Source organism: Motacilla alba, chromosome 9, assembly GCF_015832195.1.
Source record: "Motacilla alba alba isolate MOTALB_02 chromosome 9, Motacilla_alba_V1.0_pri, whole genome shotgun sequence".
In the NCBI taxonomy this organism is placed as follows: domain Eukaryota; kingdom Metazoa; phylum Chordata; class Aves; order Passeriformes; family Motacillidae; genus Motacilla; species Motacilla alba.
In genome coordinates this window covers 6284461-6299844 of record NC_052024.1, presented here as the reverse complement: position 1 = coordinate 6299844, position 15384 = coordinate 6284461, and the positions used below count along the sequence as shown (strand labels likewise).

General features: G+C 66.9%; 1 protein-coding gene and 28 non-coding genes across 33 annotated transcripts; 28 read left to right on the top strand and 1 right to left on the bottom strand.

Annotated features, from left to right (window-relative positions):
• Positions 1 to 10: 10 nt before the first annotated feature.
• LOC119704866 lies at positions 11 to 129 on the top strand. The gene has a single exon (XR_005258087.1). It is a non-coding gene; the product is annotated as a 5S ribosomal RNA (ribosomal RNA).
• Positions 130 to 365: 236 nt separating this feature from the next.
• On the top strand, positions 366 to 484 carry LOC119704842. Its single transcript, XR_005258064.1, has one exon. It is a non-coding gene; the product is annotated as a 5S ribosomal RNA (ribosomal RNA).
• A 236-nt stretch (positions 485 to 720) lies between these two features.
• LOC119704841 lies at positions 721 to 839 on the top strand. Its single transcript, XR_005258063.1, has one exon. It is a non-coding gene; the product is annotated as a 5S ribosomal RNA (ribosomal RNA).
• A 236-nt stretch (positions 840 to 1075) lies between these two features.
• On the top strand, positions 1076 to 1194 carry LOC119704840. The gene has a single exon (XR_005258062.1). It is a non-coding gene; the product is annotated as a 5S ribosomal RNA (ribosomal RNA).
• Positions 1195 to 1430: 236 nt separating this feature from the next.
• On the top strand, positions 1431 to 1549 carry LOC119704839. The gene has a single exon (XR_005258061.1). It is a non-coding gene; the product is annotated as a 5S ribosomal RNA (ribosomal RNA).
• A 236-nt stretch (positions 1550 to 1785) lies between these two features.
• Positions 1786 to 1904, top strand: LOC119704838. The gene has a single exon (XR_005258060.1). It is a non-coding gene; the product is annotated as a 5S ribosomal RNA (ribosomal RNA).
• Positions 1905 to 2140: 236 nt separating this feature from the next.
• Positions 2141 to 2259, top strand: LOC119704837. Its single transcript, XR_005258059.1, has one exon. It is a non-coding gene; the product is annotated as a 5S ribosomal RNA (ribosomal RNA).
• A 236-nt stretch (positions 2260 to 2495) lies between these two features.
• On the top strand, positions 2496 to 2614 carry LOC119704865. Its single transcript, XR_005258086.1, has one exon. It is a non-coding gene; the product is annotated as a 5S ribosomal RNA (ribosomal RNA).
• A 236-nt stretch (positions 2615 to 2850) lies between these two features.
• On the top strand, positions 2851 to 2969 carry LOC119704836. The gene has a single exon (XR_005258058.1). It is a non-coding gene; the product is annotated as a 5S ribosomal RNA (ribosomal RNA).
• Positions 2970 to 3205: 236 nt separating this feature from the next.
• Positions 3206 to 3324, top strand: LOC119704862. The gene has a single exon (XR_005258083.1). It is a non-coding gene; the product is annotated as a 5S ribosomal RNA (ribosomal RNA).
• Positions 3325 to 3560: 236 nt separating this feature from the next.
• Positions 3561 to 3678, top strand: LOC119704871. Its single transcript, XR_005258091.1, has one exon. It is a non-coding gene; the product is annotated as a 5S ribosomal RNA (ribosomal RNA).
• Positions 3679 to 3914: 236 nt separating this feature from the next.
• On the top strand, positions 3915 to 4033 carry LOC119704834. The gene has a single exon (XR_005258056.1). It is a non-coding gene; the product is annotated as a 5S ribosomal RNA (ribosomal RNA).
• Positions 4034 to 4269: 236 nt separating this feature from the next.
• On the top strand, positions 4270 to 4388 carry LOC119704833. The gene has a single exon (XR_005258055.1). It is a non-coding gene; the product is annotated as a 5S ribosomal RNA (ribosomal RNA).
• Positions 4389 to 4624: 236 nt separating this feature from the next.
• LOC119704832 lies at positions 4625 to 4743 on the top strand. The gene has a single exon (XR_005258054.1). It is a non-coding gene; the product is annotated as a 5S ribosomal RNA (ribosomal RNA).
• A 237-nt stretch (positions 4744 to 4980) lies between these two features.
• On the top strand, positions 4981 to 5099 carry LOC119704831. The gene has a single exon (XR_005258053.1). It is a non-coding gene; the product is annotated as a 5S ribosomal RNA (ribosomal RNA).
• A 236-nt stretch (positions 5100 to 5335) lies between these two features.
• LOC119704830 lies at positions 5336 to 5454 on the top strand. Its single transcript, XR_005258052.1, has one exon. It is a non-coding gene; the product is annotated as a 5S ribosomal RNA (ribosomal RNA).
• A 235-nt stretch (positions 5455 to 5689) lies between these two features.
• LOC119704868 lies at positions 5690 to 5807 on the top strand. The gene has a single exon (XR_005258089.1). It is a non-coding gene; the product is annotated as a 5S ribosomal RNA (ribosomal RNA).
• A 236-nt stretch (positions 5808 to 6043) lies between these two features.
• LOC119704829 lies at positions 6044 to 6162 on the top strand. The gene has a single exon (XR_005258051.1). It is a non-coding gene; the product is annotated as a 5S ribosomal RNA (ribosomal RNA).
• Positions 6163 to 6397: 235 nt separating this feature from the next.
• Positions 6398 to 6516, top strand: LOC119704864. The gene has a single exon (XR_005258085.1). It is a non-coding gene; the product is annotated as a 5S ribosomal RNA (ribosomal RNA).
• A 236-nt stretch (positions 6517 to 6752) lies between these two features.
• On the top strand, positions 6753 to 6871 carry LOC119704828. The gene has a single exon (XR_005258050.1). It is a non-coding gene; the product is annotated as a 5S ribosomal RNA (ribosomal RNA).
• Positions 6872 to 7107: 236 nt separating this feature from the next.
• LOC119704827 lies at positions 7108 to 7226 on the top strand. Its single transcript, XR_005258049.1, has one exon. It is a non-coding gene; the product is annotated as a 5S ribosomal RNA (ribosomal RNA).
• Positions 7227 to 7453: 227 nt separating this feature from the next.
• Positions 7454 to 7572, top strand: LOC119704826. Its single transcript, XR_005258048.1, has one exon. It is a non-coding gene; the product is annotated as a 5S ribosomal RNA (ribosomal RNA).
• Positions 7573 to 7799: 227 nt separating this feature from the next.
• LOC119704822 lies at positions 7800 to 7918 on the top strand. Its single transcript, XR_005258044.1, has one exon. It is a non-coding gene; the product is annotated as a 5S ribosomal RNA (ribosomal RNA).
• A 234-nt stretch (positions 7919 to 8152) lies between these two features.
• On the top strand, positions 8153 to 8271 carry LOC119704869. Its single transcript, XR_005258090.1, has one exon. It is a non-coding gene; the product is annotated as a 5S ribosomal RNA (ribosomal RNA).
• A 236-nt stretch (positions 8272 to 8507) lies between these two features.
• Positions 8508 to 8626, top strand: LOC119704863. Its single transcript, XR_005258084.1, has one exon. It is a non-coding gene; the product is annotated as a 5S ribosomal RNA (ribosomal RNA).
• A 227-nt stretch (positions 8627 to 8853) lies between these two features.
• LOC119704858 lies at positions 8854 to 8972 on the top strand. The gene has a single exon (XR_005258079.1). It is a non-coding gene; the product is annotated as a 5S ribosomal RNA (ribosomal RNA).
• Positions 8973 to 9199: 227 nt separating this feature from the next.
• On the top strand, positions 9200 to 9318 carry LOC119704846. Its single transcript, XR_005258068.1, has one exon. It is a non-coding gene; the product is annotated as a 5S ribosomal RNA (ribosomal RNA).
• A 227-nt stretch (positions 9319 to 9545) lies between these two features.
• On the top strand, positions 9546 to 9664 carry LOC119704835. Its single transcript, XR_005258057.1, has one exon. It is a non-coding gene; the product is annotated as a 5S ribosomal RNA (ribosomal RNA).
• A 184-nt stretch (positions 9665 to 9848) lies between these two features.
• On the bottom strand, positions 9849 to 14753 carry LOC119704509 (autoimmune regulator-like). 5 transcript variants are annotated; one of them, XM_038145874.1, is made up of 13 exons: positions 13375 to 13412; positions 12916 to 13161; positions 12655 to 12829; positions 12413 to 12565; positions 12247 to 12318; positions 12029 to 12142; positions 11761 to 11885; positions 11530 to 11607; positions 11123 to 11238; positions 10843 to 11052; positions 10658 to 10754; positions 10341 to 10404; positions 9849 to 10173 (listed from the first exon to the last, which is right to left on the bottom strand). In XM_038145874.1, exons 2-13 carry the CDS (start codon positions 13054 to 13056, stop codon positions 10028 to 10030), a joined length of 1491 nt encoding a protein of 496 aa, XP_038001802.1. In that variant the 5' UTR covers positions 13057 to 13161; positions 13375 to 13412; the 3' UTR covers positions 9849 to 10027. The 5 variants fall into 5 exon arrangements, with proteins under 5 accessions (XP_038001802.1, XP_038001799.1, XP_038001800.1 ...); XM_038145871.1 differs by lacking the exon at positions 12916 to 13161 and having other exon boundaries at positions 10336 to 10404; positions 12655 to 12915; positions 13375 to 14753; XM_038145872.1 differs by lacking the exon at positions 12916 to 13161 and having other exon boundaries at positions 9849 to 10149; positions 10336 to 10404; positions 12655 to 12915; positions 13375 to 14753.
• Between the last annotated feature and the right edge of the window lie 631 nt (positions 14754 to 15384).

The window sequence follows — 15384 nt, the reverse complement described above, 5'->3', positions numbered from 1 at the left end:
GCTGAGGGGTGCCTACGGCCATACCACCCTGAGAACGCCCGATCTCGTCTGATCTCGGAAGCTAAGCAGGGTCGGGCCCGGTTAGTACTTGGATGGGAGACCGCCTGGGAATACCGGATGCTGTAGGCATCTTTTGCAGCGGGGGGCCAGGGGCCCTGCTGTTTTGCGGCAGCGGGCGAGCGCAGGGGCAGGAGGGCCGTGCCCGGTGTGCCCGGCGTGCCCGGCGTGCGTTTTGTGGGCGAGCGTTGGAGCCCCGGGCGCGGGCCGGGAGTGGGGCGTGTGGCCGAGGGGCCCCGGTGTCGGTTTTCGGGCCCGGGCTGCGGTGCCGCGGCGTGCTGGAGAGCGCAGGCGAGGGGCTGAGGGGTGCCTACGGCCATACCACCCTGAGAACGCCCGATCTCGTCTGATCTCGGAAGCTAAGCAGGGTCGGGCCCGGTTAGTACTTGGATGGGAGACCGCCTGGGAATACCGGGTGCTGTAGGCATCTTTTGCTGCCGGGGGCCAGGGGCCCCGCTGTTTTGCGGCGGCGGGCGAGCGCAGGGGCGGGAGGGCCGTGCCCGGTGTGCCCGGCGTGCCCGGCGTGCGTTTTGTGGGCGAGCGTTGGAGCCCCGGGCGCGGGCCGGGAGTGGGGCGTGTGGCCGAGGGGCCCCGGTGTCGGTTTTTGGGCCCGGGCTGCGGTGCCGCGGCGTGCTGGAGAGCGCAGGCGAGGGGCTGAGGGGTGCCTACGGCCATACCACCCTGAGAACGCCCGATCTCGTCTGATCTCGGAAGCTAAGCAGGGTCGGGCCCGGTTAGTACTTGGATGGGAGACCGCCTGGGAATACCGGGTGCTGTAGGCATCTTTTGCTGCGGGGGGCCAGGGGCCCCGCTGTTTTGCGGCGGCGGGCGAGCGCAGGGGCAGGAGGGCCGTGCCCGGTGTGCCCGGCGTGCCCGGCGTGCGTTTTGTGGGCGAGCGTTGGAGCCCCGGGCGCGGGCCGGGAGTGGGGCGTGTGGCCGAGGGGCCCCGGTGTCGGTTTTCGGGCCCGGGCTGCGGTGCCGCGGCGTGCTGGAGAGCGCAGGCGAGGGGCTGAGGGGTGCCTACGGCCATACCACCCTGAGAACGCCCGATCTCGTCTGATCTCGGAAGCTAAGCAGGGTCGGGCCCGGTTAGTACTTGGATGGGAGACCGCCTGGGAATACCGGGTGCTGTAGGCATCTTTTGCTGCGGGGGGCCAGGGGCCCCGCTGTTTTGCGGCAGCGGGCGAGCGCAGGGGCAGGAGGGCCGTGCCCGGTGTGCCCGGCGTGCCCGGCGTGCGTTTTGTGGGCGAGCGTTGGAGCCCCGGGCGCGGGCCGGGAGTGGGGCGTGTGGCCGAGGGGCCCCGGTGTCAGTTTTCGGGCCCGGGCTGCGGTGCCGCGGCGTGCTGGAGAGCGCAGGCGAGGGGCTGAGGGGTGCCTACGGCCATACCACCCTGAGAACGCCCGATCTCGTCTGATCTCGGAAGCTAAGCAGGGTCGGGCCCGGTTAGTACTTGGATGGGAGACCGCCTGGGAATACCGGGTGCTGTAGGCATCTTTTGCTGCCGGGGGCCAGGGGCCCCGCTGTTTTGCGGCGGCGGGCGAGCGCAGGGGCAGGAGGGCCGTGCCCGGTGTGCCCGGCGTGCCCGGCGTGCGTTTTGTGGGCGAGCGTTGGAGCCCCGGGCGCGGGCCGGGAGTGGGGCGTGTGGCCGAGGGGCCCCGGTGTCGGTTTTTGGGCCCGGGCTGCGGTGCCGCGGCGTGCTGGAGAGCGCAGGCGAGGGGCTGAGGGGTGCCTACGGCCATACCACCCTGAGAACGCCCGATCTCGTCTGATCTCGGAAGCTAAGCAGGGTCGGGCCCGGTTAGTACTTGGATGGGAGACCGCCTGGGAATACCGGGTGCTGTAGGCATCTTTTGCTGCCGGGGGCCAGGGGCCCCGCTGTTTTGCGGCGGCGGGCGAGCGCAGGGGCAGGAGGGCCGTGCCCGGTGTGCCCGGCGTGCCCGGCGTGCGTTTTGTGGGCGAGCGTTGGAGCCCCGGGCGCGGGCCGGGAGTGGGGCGTGTGGCCGAGGGGCCCCGGTGTCGGTTTTCGGGCCCGGGCTGCGGTGCCGGGGCGTGCTGGAGAGGGCAGGCGAGGGGCTGAGGGGTGCCTACGGCCATACCACCCTGAGAACGCCCGATCTCGTCTGATCTCGGAAGCTAAGCAGGGTCGGGCCCGGTTAGTACTTGGATGGGAGACCGCCTGGGAATACCGGGTGCTGTAGGCATCTTTTGCTGCGGGGGGCCAGGGGCCCCGCTGTTTTGCGGCGGCGGGCGAGCGCAGGGGCAGGAGGGCCGTGCCCGGTGTGCCCGGCGTGCCCGGCGTGCGTTTTGTGGGCGAGCGTTGGAGCCCCGGGCGCGGGCCGGGAGTGGGGCGTGTGGCCGAGGGGCCCCGGTGTCGGTTTTCGGGCCCGGGCTGCGGTGCCGCGGCGTGCTGGAGAGCGCAGGCGAGGGGCTGAGGGGTGCCTACGGCCATACCACCCTGAGAACGCCCGATCTCGTCTGATCTCGGAAGCTAAGCAGGGTCGGGCCCGGTTAGTACTTGGATGGGAGACCGCCTGGGAATACCGGATGCTGTAGGCATCTTTTGCAGCGGGGGGCCAGGGGCCCTGCTGTTTTGCGGCAGCGGGCGAGCGCAGGGGCAGGAGGGCCGTGCCCGGTGTGCCCGGCGTGCCCGGCGTGCGTTTTGTGGGCGAGCGTTGGAGCCCCGGGCGCGGGCCGGGAGTGGGGCGTGTGGCCGAGGGGCCCCGGTGTCGGTTTTCGGGCCCGGGCTGCGGTGCCGCGGCGTGCTGGAGAGCGCAGGCGAGGGGCTGAGGGGTGCCTACGGCCATACCACCCTGAGAACGCCCGATCTCGTCTGATCTCGGAAGCTAAGCAGGGTCGGGCCCGGTTAGTACTTGGATGGGAGACCGCCTGGGAATACCGGGTGCTGTAGGCATCTTTTGCTGCCGGGGGCCAGGGGCCCCGCTGTTTTGCGGCGGCGGGCGAGCGCAGGGGCGGGAGGGCCGTGCCCGGTGTGCCCGGCGTGCCCGGCGTGCGTTTTGTGGGCGAGCGTTGGAGCCCCGGGCGCGGGCCGGGAGTGGGGCGTGTGGCCGAGGGGCCCCGGTGTCGGTTTTTGGGCCCGGGCTGCGGTGCCGCGGCGTGCTGGAGAGCGCAGGCGAGGGGCTGAGGGGTGCCTACGGCCATACCACCCTGAGAACCCCCGATCTCGTCTGATCTCGGAAGCTAAGCAGGGTCGGGCCCGGTTAGTACTTGGATGGGAGACCGCCTGGGAATACCGGGTGCTGTAGGCATCTTTTGCTGCCGGGGGCCAGGGGCCCCGCTGTTTTGCGGCGGCGGGCGAGCGCAGGGGCAGGAGGGCCGTGCCCGGTGTGCCCGGCGTGCCCGGCGTGCGTTTTGTGGGCGAGCGTTGGAGCCCCGGGCGCGGGCCGGGAGTGGGGCGTGTGGCCGAGGGGCCCCGGTGTCGGTTTTCGGGCCCGGGCTGCGGTGCCGGGGCGTGCTGGAGAGCGCAGGCGAAGGGCTGCGGGGTGCCTACGGCCATACCACCCTGAGAACGCCCGATCTCGTCTGATCTCGGAAGCTAAGCAGGTCGGGCCCGGTTAGTACTTGGATGGGAGACCGCCTGGGAATACCGGGTGCTGTAGGCATCTTTTGCTGCGGGGGGCCAGGGGCCCCGCTGTTTTGCGGCGGCGGGCGAGCGCAGGGGCAGGAGGGCCGTGCCCGGTGTGCCCGGCGTGCCCGGCGTGCGTTTTGTGGGCGAGCGTTGGAGCCCCGGCGAGGGCCGGGAGTGGGGCGTGTGGCCGAGGGGCCCCGGTGTCGGTTTTCGGGCCCGGGCTGCGGTGCCGGGGGCGTGCTGGAGAGCGCAGGCGAGGGGCTGAGGGGTGCCTACGGCCATACCACCCTGAGAACGCCCGATCTCGTCTGATCTCGGAAGCTAAGCAGGGTCGGGCCCGGTTAGTACTTGGATGGGAGACCGCCTGGGAATACCGGGTGCTGTAGGCATCTTTTGCTGCGGGGGGCCAGGGGCCCTGCTGTTTTGCGGCAGCGGGCGAGCGCAGGGGCAGGAGGGCCATGCCCGGTGTGCCCGGCGTGCCCGGCGTGCGTTTTGTGGGCGAGCGTTGGAGCCCCGGGCGCGGGCCGGGAGTGGGGCGTGTGGCCGAGGGGCCCCGGTGTCAGTTTTCGGGCCCGGGCTGCGGTGCCGCGGCGTGCTGGAGAGCGCAGGCGAGGGGCTGAGGGGTGCCTACGGCCATACCACCCTGAGAACGCCCGATCTCGTCTGATCTCGGAAGCTAAGCAGGGTCGGGCCCGGTTAGTACTTGGATGGGAGACCGCCTGGGAATACCGGGTGCTGTAGGCATCTTTTGCTGCCGGGGGCCAGGGGCCCCGCTGTTTTGCGGCGGCGGGCGAGCGCAGGGGCAGGAGGGCCGTGCCCGGTGTGCCCGGCGTGCCCGGCGTGCGTTTTGTGGGCGAGCGTTGGAGCCCCGGGCGCGGGCCGGGAGTGGGGCGTGTGGCCGAGGGGCCCCGGTGTCGGTTTTTGGGCCCGGGCTGCGGTGCCGCGGCGTGCTGGAGAGCGCAGGCGAGGGGCTGAGGGGTGCCTACGGCCATACCACCCTGAGAACGCCCGATCTCGTCTGATCTCGGAAGCTAAGCAGGGTCGGGCCCGGTTAGTACTTGGATGGGAGACCGCCTGGGAATACCGGGTGCTGTAGGCATCTTTTGCTGCCGGGGGCCAGGGGCCCTGCTGTTTTGCGGCGGCGGGCGAGCGCAGGGGCAGGAGGGCCGTGCCCGGTGTGCCCGGCGTGCCCGGCGTGCGTTTTGTGGGCGAGCGTTGGAGCCCCGGGCGCGGGCCGGGAGTGGGGCGTGTGGCCGAGGGGCCCCGGTGTCGGTTTTTTGGGCCCGGGCTGCGGTGCCGCGGCGTGCTGGAGAGCGCAGGCGAGGGGCTGAGGGGTGCCTACGGCCATACCACCCTGAGAACGCCCGATCTCGTCTGATCTCGGAAGCTAAGCAGGGTCGGGCCCGGTTAGTACTTGGATGGGAGACCGCCTGGGAATACCGGGTGCTGTAGGCATCTTTTGCTGCGGGGGGCCAGGGGCCCCGCTGTTTTGCGGCGGCGGGCGAGCGCAGGGGCAGGAGGGCCGTGCCCGGTGTGCCCGGCGTGCCCGGCGTGCGTTTTGTGGGCGAGCGTTGGAGCCCCGGGCGCGGGCCGGGAGTGGGGCGTGTGGCCGAGGGGCCCCGGTGTCGGTTTTCGGGCCCGGGCTGCGGTGCCGGGGCGTGCTGGAGAGCGCAGGCGAAGGGCTGAGGGGTGCCTACGGCCATACCACCCTGAGAACGCCCGATCTCGTCTGATCTCGGAAGCTAAGCAGGGTCGGGCCCGGTTAGTACTTGGATGGGAGACCGCCTGGGAATACCGGGTGCTGTAGGCATCTTTTGCTGCCGGGGGCCAGGGGCCCCGCTGTTTTGCGGCGGCGGGCGAGCGCAGGGCAGGAGGGCCGTGCCCGGTGTGCCCGGCGTGCCAGGCGTGCGTTTTGTGGGCGAGCGTTGGAGCCCCGGGCGCGGGCCGGGAGTGGGGCGTGTGGCCGAGGGGCCCCGGTGTCGGTTTTCGGGCCCGGGCTGCGGTGCCGGGGCGTGCTGGAGAGCGCAGGCGAGGGGCTGAGGGGTGCCTACGGCCATACCACCCTGAGAACGCCCGATCTCGTCTGATCTCGGAAGCTAAGCAGGGTCGGGCCCGTTAGTACTTGGATGGGAGACCGCCTGGGAATACCGGGTGCTGTAGGCATCTTTTGCTGCGGGGGGCCAGGGGCCCCGCTGTTTTGCAGCGGCGGGCGAGCGCAGGGGCAGGAGGGCCGTGCCCGGTGTGCCCGGCGTGCCCGGCGTGCGTTTTGTGGGCGAGCGTTGGAGCCCCGGGCGCGGGCCGGGAGTGGGGCGTGTGGCCGAGGGGCCCCGGTGTCGGTTTTCGGGCCCGGGCTGCGGTGCCGGGGCGTGCTGGAGAGCGCAGGCGAGGGGCTGCGGGGTGCCTACGGCCATACCACCCTGAGAACGCCCGATCTCGTCTGATCTCGGAAGCTAAGCAGGGTCGGGCCCGGTTAGTACTTGGATGGGAGACCGCCTGGGAATACCGGGTGCTGTAGGCATCTTTTGCTGCGGGGGGCCAGGGCCCCGCTGTTTTGGGGCGGCGGGCGAGCGCAGGGGCAGGAGGGCCGTGCCCGGTGTGCCCGGCGTGCCCGGCGTGCGTTTTGTGGGCGAGCGTTGGAGCCCCGGGCGCGGGCCGGGAGTGGGGCGTGTGGCCGAGGGGCCCCGGTGTCGGTTTTTGGGCCCGGGCTGCGGTGCCGCGGCGTGCTGGAGAGCGCAGGCGAGGGGCTGAGGGGTGCCTACGGCCATACCACCCTGAGAACGCCCGATCTCGTCTGATCTCGGAAGCTAAGCAGGGTCGGGCCCGGTTAGTACTTGGATGGGAGACCGCCTGGGAATACCGGATGCTGTAGGCATCTTTTGCTGCGGGGGGCCAGGGGCCCTGCTGTTTTGCGGCGGCGGGCGAGCGCAGGGGCAGGAGGGCCGTGCCCGGTGTGCCCGGCGTGCCCGGCGTGCGTTTTGTGGGCGAGCGTTGGAGCCCCGGGCGCGGGCCGGGAGTGGGGCGTGTGGCCGAGGGGCCCCGGTGTCGGTTTTCGGGCCCGGGCTGCGGTGCCGGGGCGTGCTGGAGAGCGCAGGCGAAGGGCTGAGGGGTGCCTACGGCCATACCACCCTGAGAACGCCCGATCTCGTCTGATCTCGGAAGCTAAGCAGGGTCGGGCCCGGTTAGTACTTGGATGGGAGACCGCCTGGGAATACCGGGTGCTGTAGGCATCTTTTGCTGCGGGGGGCCAGGGGCCCTGCTGTTTTGCGGCGGCAGGCGAGCGCAGGGGCAGGAGGGCCGTGCCCGGTGTGCCCGGCGTGCCCGGCGTGCGTTTTGTGGGCGTGCGTTGGAGCCCCGGGCACGGGCCGGGAGTGGGGCGTGTGGCCGAGGGGCCCCGGTGTCGGTTTTTGGGCCCGGGCTGCGGTGCCGCGGCGTGCTGGAGAGCGCAGCCGAGGGGCTGAGGGGTGCCTACGGCCATACCACCCTGAGAACGCCCGATCTCGTCTGATCTCGGAAGCTAAGCAGGGTCGGGCCCGGTTAGTACTTGGATGGGAGACCGCCTGGGAATACCGGGTGCTGTAGGCATCTTTTGCTGCCGGGGCCCAGGGGCCCTGCTGTTTTGCGGCGGCGGGCGAGCGCAGGGGCAGGAGGGCTGTGCCCGGCGTGCCCGGCGTGCGTTTTGTGGGTGTGCGTTGGAGCCCCGGGCGCGGGCCGGGAGTGGGGCGTGTGGCCGAGGGGCCCCGGTGTCGGTTTTTGGGCCCAGGCTGCGGTGCCGCGGCGTGCTGGAGAGCGCAGCCGAGGGGCTGAGGGGTGCCTACGGCCATACCACCCTGAGAACGCCCGATCTCGTCTGATCTCGGAAGCTAAGCAGGGTCGGGCCCGGTTAGTACTTGGATGGGAGACCGCCTGGGAATACCGGGTGCTGTAGGCATCTTTTGCTGCCGGGGCCCAGGGGCCCTGCTGTTTTGCGGCGGCGGGCGAGCGCAGGGGCAGGAGGGCCGTGCCCGGTGTGCCCGGCGTGGGTTTTGTGGGCGAGCGTTGGAGTCCCGGGCGCGGGCCGGGAGTGGGGCGTGTGGCCGAGGGGCCCCGGTGTCGGTTTTTGGGCCCGGGCTGCGGTGCCGCGGCGTGCTGGAGAGCGCAGCCGAGGGGCTGAGGGGTGCCTACGGCCATACCACCCTGAGAACGCCCGATCTCGTCTGATCTCGGAAGCTAAGCAGGGTCGGGCCCGGTTAGTACTTGGATGGGAGACCGCCTGGGAATACCGGGTGCTGTAGGCATCTTTTGCTGCCGGGGCCCAGGGGCCCTGCTGTTTTGCGGCGGCGGGCGAGCGCAGGGGCAGGAGGGCCGTGCCCGGTGTGCCCGGCGTGCCCGGCGTGCGTTTTGGGCGTGCGTTGGAGCCCCGGGCGCGGGCCGGGAGTGGGGCGTGTGGCCGAGGGACCCCGGTGTCGGTTTTTGGGCCCGGGCTGCGGTGCCGCGGCGTGCTGGAGAGCGCAGCCGAGGGGCTGAGGGGTGCCTACGGCCATACCACCCTGAGAACGCCCGATCTCGTCTGATCTCGGAAGCTAAGCAGGGTCGGGCCCGGTTAGTACTTGGATGGGAGACCGCCTGGGAATACCGGGTGCTGTAGGCATCTTTTGCTGCCGGGGCCCAGGGGCCCTGCTGTTTTGCGGCGGCGGGCGAGCGCAGGGGCAGGAGGGCCGTGCCCGGTGTGCCCGGCGTGCCCGGCGTGCGTTTTGTGGGCATGCGTTGGAGCCCCGGGCACGGGCCGGGAGTGGGGCGTGTGGCCGAGGGGCCCCGGTGTCGGTTTTTGGGCCCGGGCTGCGGTGCCGCGGCGTGCTGGAGAGCGCAGCCGAGGGGCTGAGGGGTGCCTATGGCCATACCACCCTGAGAACGCCCGATCTCGTCTGATCTCGGAAGCTAAGCAGGGTCGGGCCCGGTTAGTACTTGGATGGGAGACCGCCTGGGAATACCGGGTGCTGTAGGCATCTTTTGCTGCCGGGGCCCAGGGGCCCTGCTGTTTTGCGGCGGCGGGCCAGCGCAGGGGCAGGAGGGCCGTGCCCGGTGTGCCCGGCGTGCGTTTTGTGGGCGTGCGTTGGAGCCCCGGGTGCGGGCAGGGAGTGGGGCGAGTGGCCGAGGGGCCCCGGTGTCGGTTTCTGGGCCCGAGCTGCGGTGCCGCGGCGTGCTGGAGAGCGCAGCCGAGGGGCTGAGGGGTGCCTACGGCCATACCACCCTGAGAACGCCCGATCTCGTCTGATCTCGGAAGCTAAGCAGGGTCGGGCCCGGTTAGTACTTGGATGGGAGACCGCCTGGGAATACCGGGTGCTGTAGGCATCTTTTGCTGCCGGGGCCCAGGGGCCCTGCTGTTTTGCGGCGGCGGGCGAGCGCAGGGGCAGGAGGGCCGTGCCCGGTGTGCCCGGCGTGGGTTTTGTGGGCGAGCGTTGGAGCCCCGGGCGCGGGCCGTGAGTGGGGCGTGTGGCCGAGGGGCCCCGGTGTCGGTTTTTGGGCCCGGGCTGCGGTGCCGCGGCGTGCTGGAGAGCGCAGCCGAGGGGCTGAGGGGTGCCTACGGCCATACCACCCTGAGAACGCCCGATCTCGTCTGATCTCGGAAGCTAAGCAGGGTCGGGCCCGGTTAGTACTTGGATGGGAGACCGCCTGGGAATACCGGGTGCTGTAGGCATCTTTTGCTGCCGGGGCCCAGGGGCCCTGCTGTTTTGCGGCGGCGGGCGAGCGCAGGGGCAGGAGGGCTGTGCCCGGCGTGCCCGGCGTGGGTTTTGTGGGTGTGCGTTGGAGCCCCGGGCGCGGGCCGGGAGTGGGGCATGTGGCCGAGGGGCCCCGGTGTCGGTTTTTGGGCCCGGGCTGCGGTGCCGGGGCGTGCTGGAGAGCGCAGCCGAGGGGCTGAGGGGTGCCTACGGCCATACCACCCTGAGAACGCCCGATCTCGTCTGATCTCGGAAGCTAAGCAGGGTCGGGCCCGGTTAGTACTTGGATGGGAGACCGCCTGGGAATACCGGGTGCTGTAGGCATCTTTTGCTGCCAGGGGCTCTTCTGTTTTGTGGCGGCTTTTGCAACCCTCTGGTAACTGTTTATGCATGAATCTCTACTTTCCTTTTTATTTTGGAGTTTTTTGTCCTTTTTTTTTTCCTTTTTTTTTATAATCGTTTTTTGATTCTCATCTATTGCTTACTATATTGTTTCACATTCATTTTATTGCATTGTCTCTGGCATGTTTTTTATGTACATTTTCACTGCACTTTTTCTCTATTGAGTGTCAGTGGAGTTGCCCTTCTGTTTTCCTCTGTGTGTGACATTTTGGTACATTCTGTTAATGGTCTCTTTTTTATTCTATGACTTCTTTGTGCTGTCATTAGGTCTGTGTTCGTCGTGTTTTACGTGTGTCTCAGAGGCTGCTTTGTCATGGCTTGCCATGTGGAGTCTGCTGCTTGTCTGTGCACTAGGCGACGAGCCCCTGTGTTTCTGCCAGCGGCCTTGCCATGGTCTGGAACGCCCACTGCAAGATCCCATCCCACGTGCTCTGTGGGACAGGCCCAGGTGTTCATTTTCTATTCCCATCCCACATCCTTTCCCTCTGTCAAGGCACATGCTGCCTGATCCATAGCTCCATGTCACACTGTAGACCACACCAGCGTCATGGTCCCCTTAGTATGGAATCTGCCTCTGTCACACAGAGTCTTACCTCACCTAGCAGCACATCAAGCTCCTCCCGGCTCAGCACAGTGTCACTTCCAAGGGCTCCATCCTCTGCCTGTGCATGGAGAGATGTCCTGCCAGCTCCCTTGCTGCCCTCAGCCTGTTCACCTTTTGGTCAGGGCTGCTACCCATGTTCAGTCCCTGACCTGGTGTGGGCCCAGCTCATGCTCCCCCAGTTCAGCTTCACTAACTTGTCTCCATGTGGTGTCAGCCCATCCCTCACCCTGCCTGACCCAGCTGCCCCTTCCTGCTCCCCTTAGGCCCCACTCTTCCTCTCCCACCCTGCTCCTGGCACTGCTTGTGCTGACCTTGGCTGCTGGAAGCAGTTGGTCTCCATGTGCTGTAGTGCTGCCCAGACCGCCTGTGTCCAGGGTGCCCGTGCAGGACATGCACAGCTGTAGCCCCCTACACCATCAGGGGTGACACAGACCATCAGGGCAGAGCCCTCCAGGGAGGAACTAAGGCTGGGATGTCGGGTGTAAGGGGAACTCACCTGGGGTCCCCACCGGGAGCAGGACAGTGGTGGGGAGTGGGGATCCGGGTGCAGCAGCGGCTGCAGATGCTCCCCTCCGCTCCTCCCGGCTGGGTGTCCCGCGCCGCCTCCCCCAGGATCTCGGGGGGTCTCTCCACAGGCAAGTCTGCCTCCAGCAGCTGGCCTGGTTCAGTCACATTCTCCACACAGGAGCCACATCGCCATGTCCCGCTGCACAGTGGGAGCAGAGCAGTGAGGGACGGCAGGGGGCACTGGCATCCCTGTGTGCCCTGGGACTCACCTGGGGACGTGGGGCAGCGGGGGCACCAGGCAGGCAAGATGAAAGGCCCTGGGGCAGCCGTCACAGCAGATGAGCTCACCACCATCGCCGCATGCTGCACATTCATCCTCGTTCTCCTGTCCCCGAGGAAGTGGGCAGGAGGTCACTGCCACCCTCACGGGCTGAAGCCATGGCTGTGGCAAGGTCTTTCACCCCCCTTGTCCTCTCCCCGTGCATCACCCACCCTGCACCAAACATACCAATCCTTTCAGGGGGGTAAAATTGCCTGTTTCTTGGGGGTCGTAATGTGGTGAACCCCCAGTAGCTGAACCCTGTGTTTCCTTTTCATGGCCAAGGCAAATGGACATGCCAGGGGAACCCCAACAGTTCCTCCTGGGGGTGCACCAGGTGTCACATCCAGGGCTCACCTGATGGGGCACAGGGTCCTGGCTGTAGACAGTGGCTGCTTGCAACTGGCCCTGGGGGTGCAATTGGGGTTCCCTGTTCTGCTGGCAAGACAAGAAGGGGTTTGGAGAGGCATTGCTTGCACTGGGGGACACCCCAGGCCATGGTTATGATGCCATGCAGGAACAACCCCCTGCCACAGCCTTGGCAGCTGCACAAGATGGGGGTGAAACACATGAGGGGGGTGTCTGTACACTTTGGCATGCCTTGGGCTGGGCAGGGGGCTTCAGGCTGTGGCTTCTGCTCCTGGCCTCTGGCTCCTCGCAGGCAGTTGGGGTATATGGCTTGTCACCAGCTCTGCTGCCTGTCTTGGAGCTGCCTGCAAGAGAGGCCAGAGGCAGCTCCAGCTCCCCTTCCCCACCTTGCCCTGCGTGAGGGTGGCTCCTGAATTTGGGGACTAAACTGGGCAGGAGGTGGCTGGGCTGAGCTGAGCTGGGCTGGGCTGGGCTGGGCTGTACTTACTTGGGTCCAGCACGTGTTTAATGAGAATGCCCTCGATAGCCCCACGGCTGACGGGCGCCTCACCACCTGCCACAGCCACCGCTCTCTGCACCGAGGCGGCCACTGCCTGGAGAGCTGCGGGCAGGGGAATGGTTCAGTGGGGTGGGCAGCCCCCTGCCCAGGGCTGTGGGCAAACAGGGCACATAGGCAGAAGCTGCCCTGGGGGTTTCGGCACTCACCGCTGGCACGAGAGGTGCGGGGGGTGTCTGTGCCCTCCGGCTTCTTCACAGTCTTTGCCTTCACCAGGGGCCCTGCAGCATTGCGAGGATGGGCATCGGGGGGCACGCCGCAATACCTCGGGGGCAGCACCCGGCCCCATCTCCACCCTGCTGGGGGTCTCCATACCAGGACTGGCGCTGTGCCGTGGAGCGGGCTGTGCCGCCCGGGCCTTGTCCCGCTCCTCAGGGGCTTTCCTCTTGCCTTGGGGTCTGTGTGGGGCCGGTGCTGTGGGGCTCGGGGAGAGACGCCTTCCACGGCGCTGCCGCCCCAGTTCCACCTCTGCAAGAATAACAGGGACTGGGAGAGGCACCGGCACCCCTGCCCACTGTCAGCCCCCGGGGTGCCGGTCCCACCCGACCCCCTCCTACCTCTGGGGAAGGCGCCGCGGAGAGGCCGGAGCCGGGAGTACCGCTCCAGGTTGTAGTCCTTGAAGAGGACGGCCCAGAAGTCTCGGACGGCGGCAGAGTCGCGGCCCAGCAGCCAGGTGAGCAGCGCGTGGAAAGCGCGCTGGGAGCCCTCCCGCTCCGTCCGGCTCAGCGTCTCCTGCCGGGCACAGCACGGCCCACGGGCTGCCCTCCAGCCCTCCAGCCCCCACAGCACGACCGTCCTGTCCTGCTCCGCAGCCTCACCTTGAAGATGTGGTCAGGGACGACATCGTGGTCAGCCAGGCCATGCAGCAGCGGGAAGACGTCGTCCACTGCCATGGCGATCTCGGTGCGGTGCAGTTTCAGCAGGCGCCGCAGGTCCCCGTCGCTGCCCGGGCCCGCCATGGCCGGGGACGCTGCCGCAGCCCGCAGCCGCCCGTGCGCTCCCCTTTAATACGCCTTGGCCGCGGCACCAGAAACCTCACCGGAGTCCCGCAGCCCCATTCATTTCTGTACGAGGCCGTAACCTGAACCCGTCCCTCCCGCGCGGGCGGCGGCGCTGGGTTTGTCCCAGCACGCCCCAGCCCCGGGCTCCAGGTCAGGCACCTCCCCAGCTCCGGGCGGCAGCAGCCGGCCTGGGGTCGGCTGTGCCGCTGGCGAAGGACACCCAACCCGCGGGACCAGGGAGAGAGGGTCAGTGAGGCCCTGGCGAGGGTCCCCCACCTCTCTCATATCTGCGGTCACCCAGGCGTCTCCTAAAATTTCTGGACTTTCCACAGGACCTGCTTCTCTCATCCAGAAACTCGGCTGCAGGAGCAAGTGGGAAGTAAGGGCCCAACAGCTGGGGGTGTGACGGCAACAAGAGAGTCTGGGTGTCTTTGAGTGTGTCCTGCCCCCGCTGCCCACTTCCCTTCCCAGCATCTCTCATGGACAATGTGGTGTCTCAAGATAGAAACACAGGGTACTGCAGGAGGAACTGTCTGGGTGCTCACATAATGAATGCATTCCAGAGACAGACGAGCCAAGATGTGAGTGATTTAGGGGTAGGTTGGCCTGCAAAAGGATATAAAATGCTGCTGGAGACTAGGCCAGTTAAGCAAACTGGTCTCCTGCAGACAGTTTCTGTGGGGCAGTAGGAAGTGCTGGCACACAAAGAAACTCCACAAAAGGTGTGTTGGGATACAACAGTGGAGGATGCTGAACAAGCAAATGCCTTGCCAGAGCCATGGCAGTGCCACAAGTGGGCCTAGAGAATACCTGGGCAGGTGCAGCCCACAGCTCTGTCAATACCCACTTCCCAAAACTGAGCATATGGAGCTGAAAAAAGCTTAGAGCCAGGGAGAAGCTGGCTCCTTGAAAGCAGCTGACATAGAAGTCTGGGGGCCTGGCTGCTCTGTACCAGGTAGCTGGGAAAGAGAAAGCTCAACAGCTCCTACCCCAACTCCCAGACATTTGGATTTCCCCAGGATCAATTTCTAGCGTCCCTCCCTCTGGAGGTGTGTCTGGGCTGCCCAGCAGGCTCTGCCAGGGGTGCCATGGCTGTGCACAGCTGTCCCCAGGCCCCGTAGCAAACCCTGACCTGAGCAGGACCAGAGCACAGTGCAAGAGGGGACGCTGCTGGGCCGGACAAAGGGATACAGGAACTTTCATTGCTAAGTCTTAAAAGAATGGAGCAGTATCTGCTAGCTCCAAAGCTGTGCCAGGAGGAAGCATCTGCTGTCAAGAAACTCAGGAAGAATAACAAGACGACACCCTTGGTGAGAACAGGAAATACCCTTGCACGTGTCTGGTTAATAAATTAATGTGGTTGCCCTTGGAAAGGCTCACCCTGCAGCTCCTTTCAGCATTTGGGGGCATTTTTCCTGTGGAGGCAGTGAGAGCCATAGGAGGGGGTAGGGCATGTGTCATGCCGGGTTCCTGTGCCTCACACCAGGATTTCTGTGCTCAGCTCTGCCACAGTGGGGATGGCTTCACCACCACCTGTGCCATGCATCCCCTCAGGGGAAAAAAACGTGGATGTCAGGTGACACAGGAGGTTTATCTCCCTCCTGGAGCTCTGCCCAAGCTCGCACAAGCACAGCTGTGACACAGCCTCACAGGTCTGCTCCATTCTTCCCAGGAACGCTTTTCCCCAGTATGCCACCTGCAGTGCCACAATTTGTCACTGTCACCATGTGTTAAGCTGTCTGGCACAGCTGGTCTAGGACGGGGCTCTGGCACTTCCCCCTGCCCACCCAGCTCCCTCGTGGGGAGGCACTGCCCAACACTCCATGAGCCACAGAGTTCAGCTTGGACTTGTTTTAAATTCCAGCTTTGTGACTCTTTCTGTGCTGAGTCACAGACGTTGTTTTCCACATCCAGCCCACTCAGTAGTGCCATTATTTGCATTTTGGCTTGTTTTTTTGTGTTCCTTCCCCTTTCCGAGAGGGGCGGGAGGCAGAGTGGTTGGTGTGAGAGGTACATCCATGCTGGGAAATCAGGAGGGTGTTTCTGTACAACCTCACTCCGGCTGGTCTGGGTAGCTCTAAGGAGCTTGTAAAGGCTGCAAAAAGGCATTTTTTGCCTGGGGCTGGCATGTGCCCTGCTTGGCTGTCAGGGCCCCAGGCTGGGGTGCAGGGCTTTCAGGATGCCCTCCTTTCTATTGCTCCCCCTGTAGAAACCAGGACTCACGGGGCAAAGGTTTACAATGGTTCTCCCCAAACACTCAGGAAAATCAGTGACTCAGCATCCAGC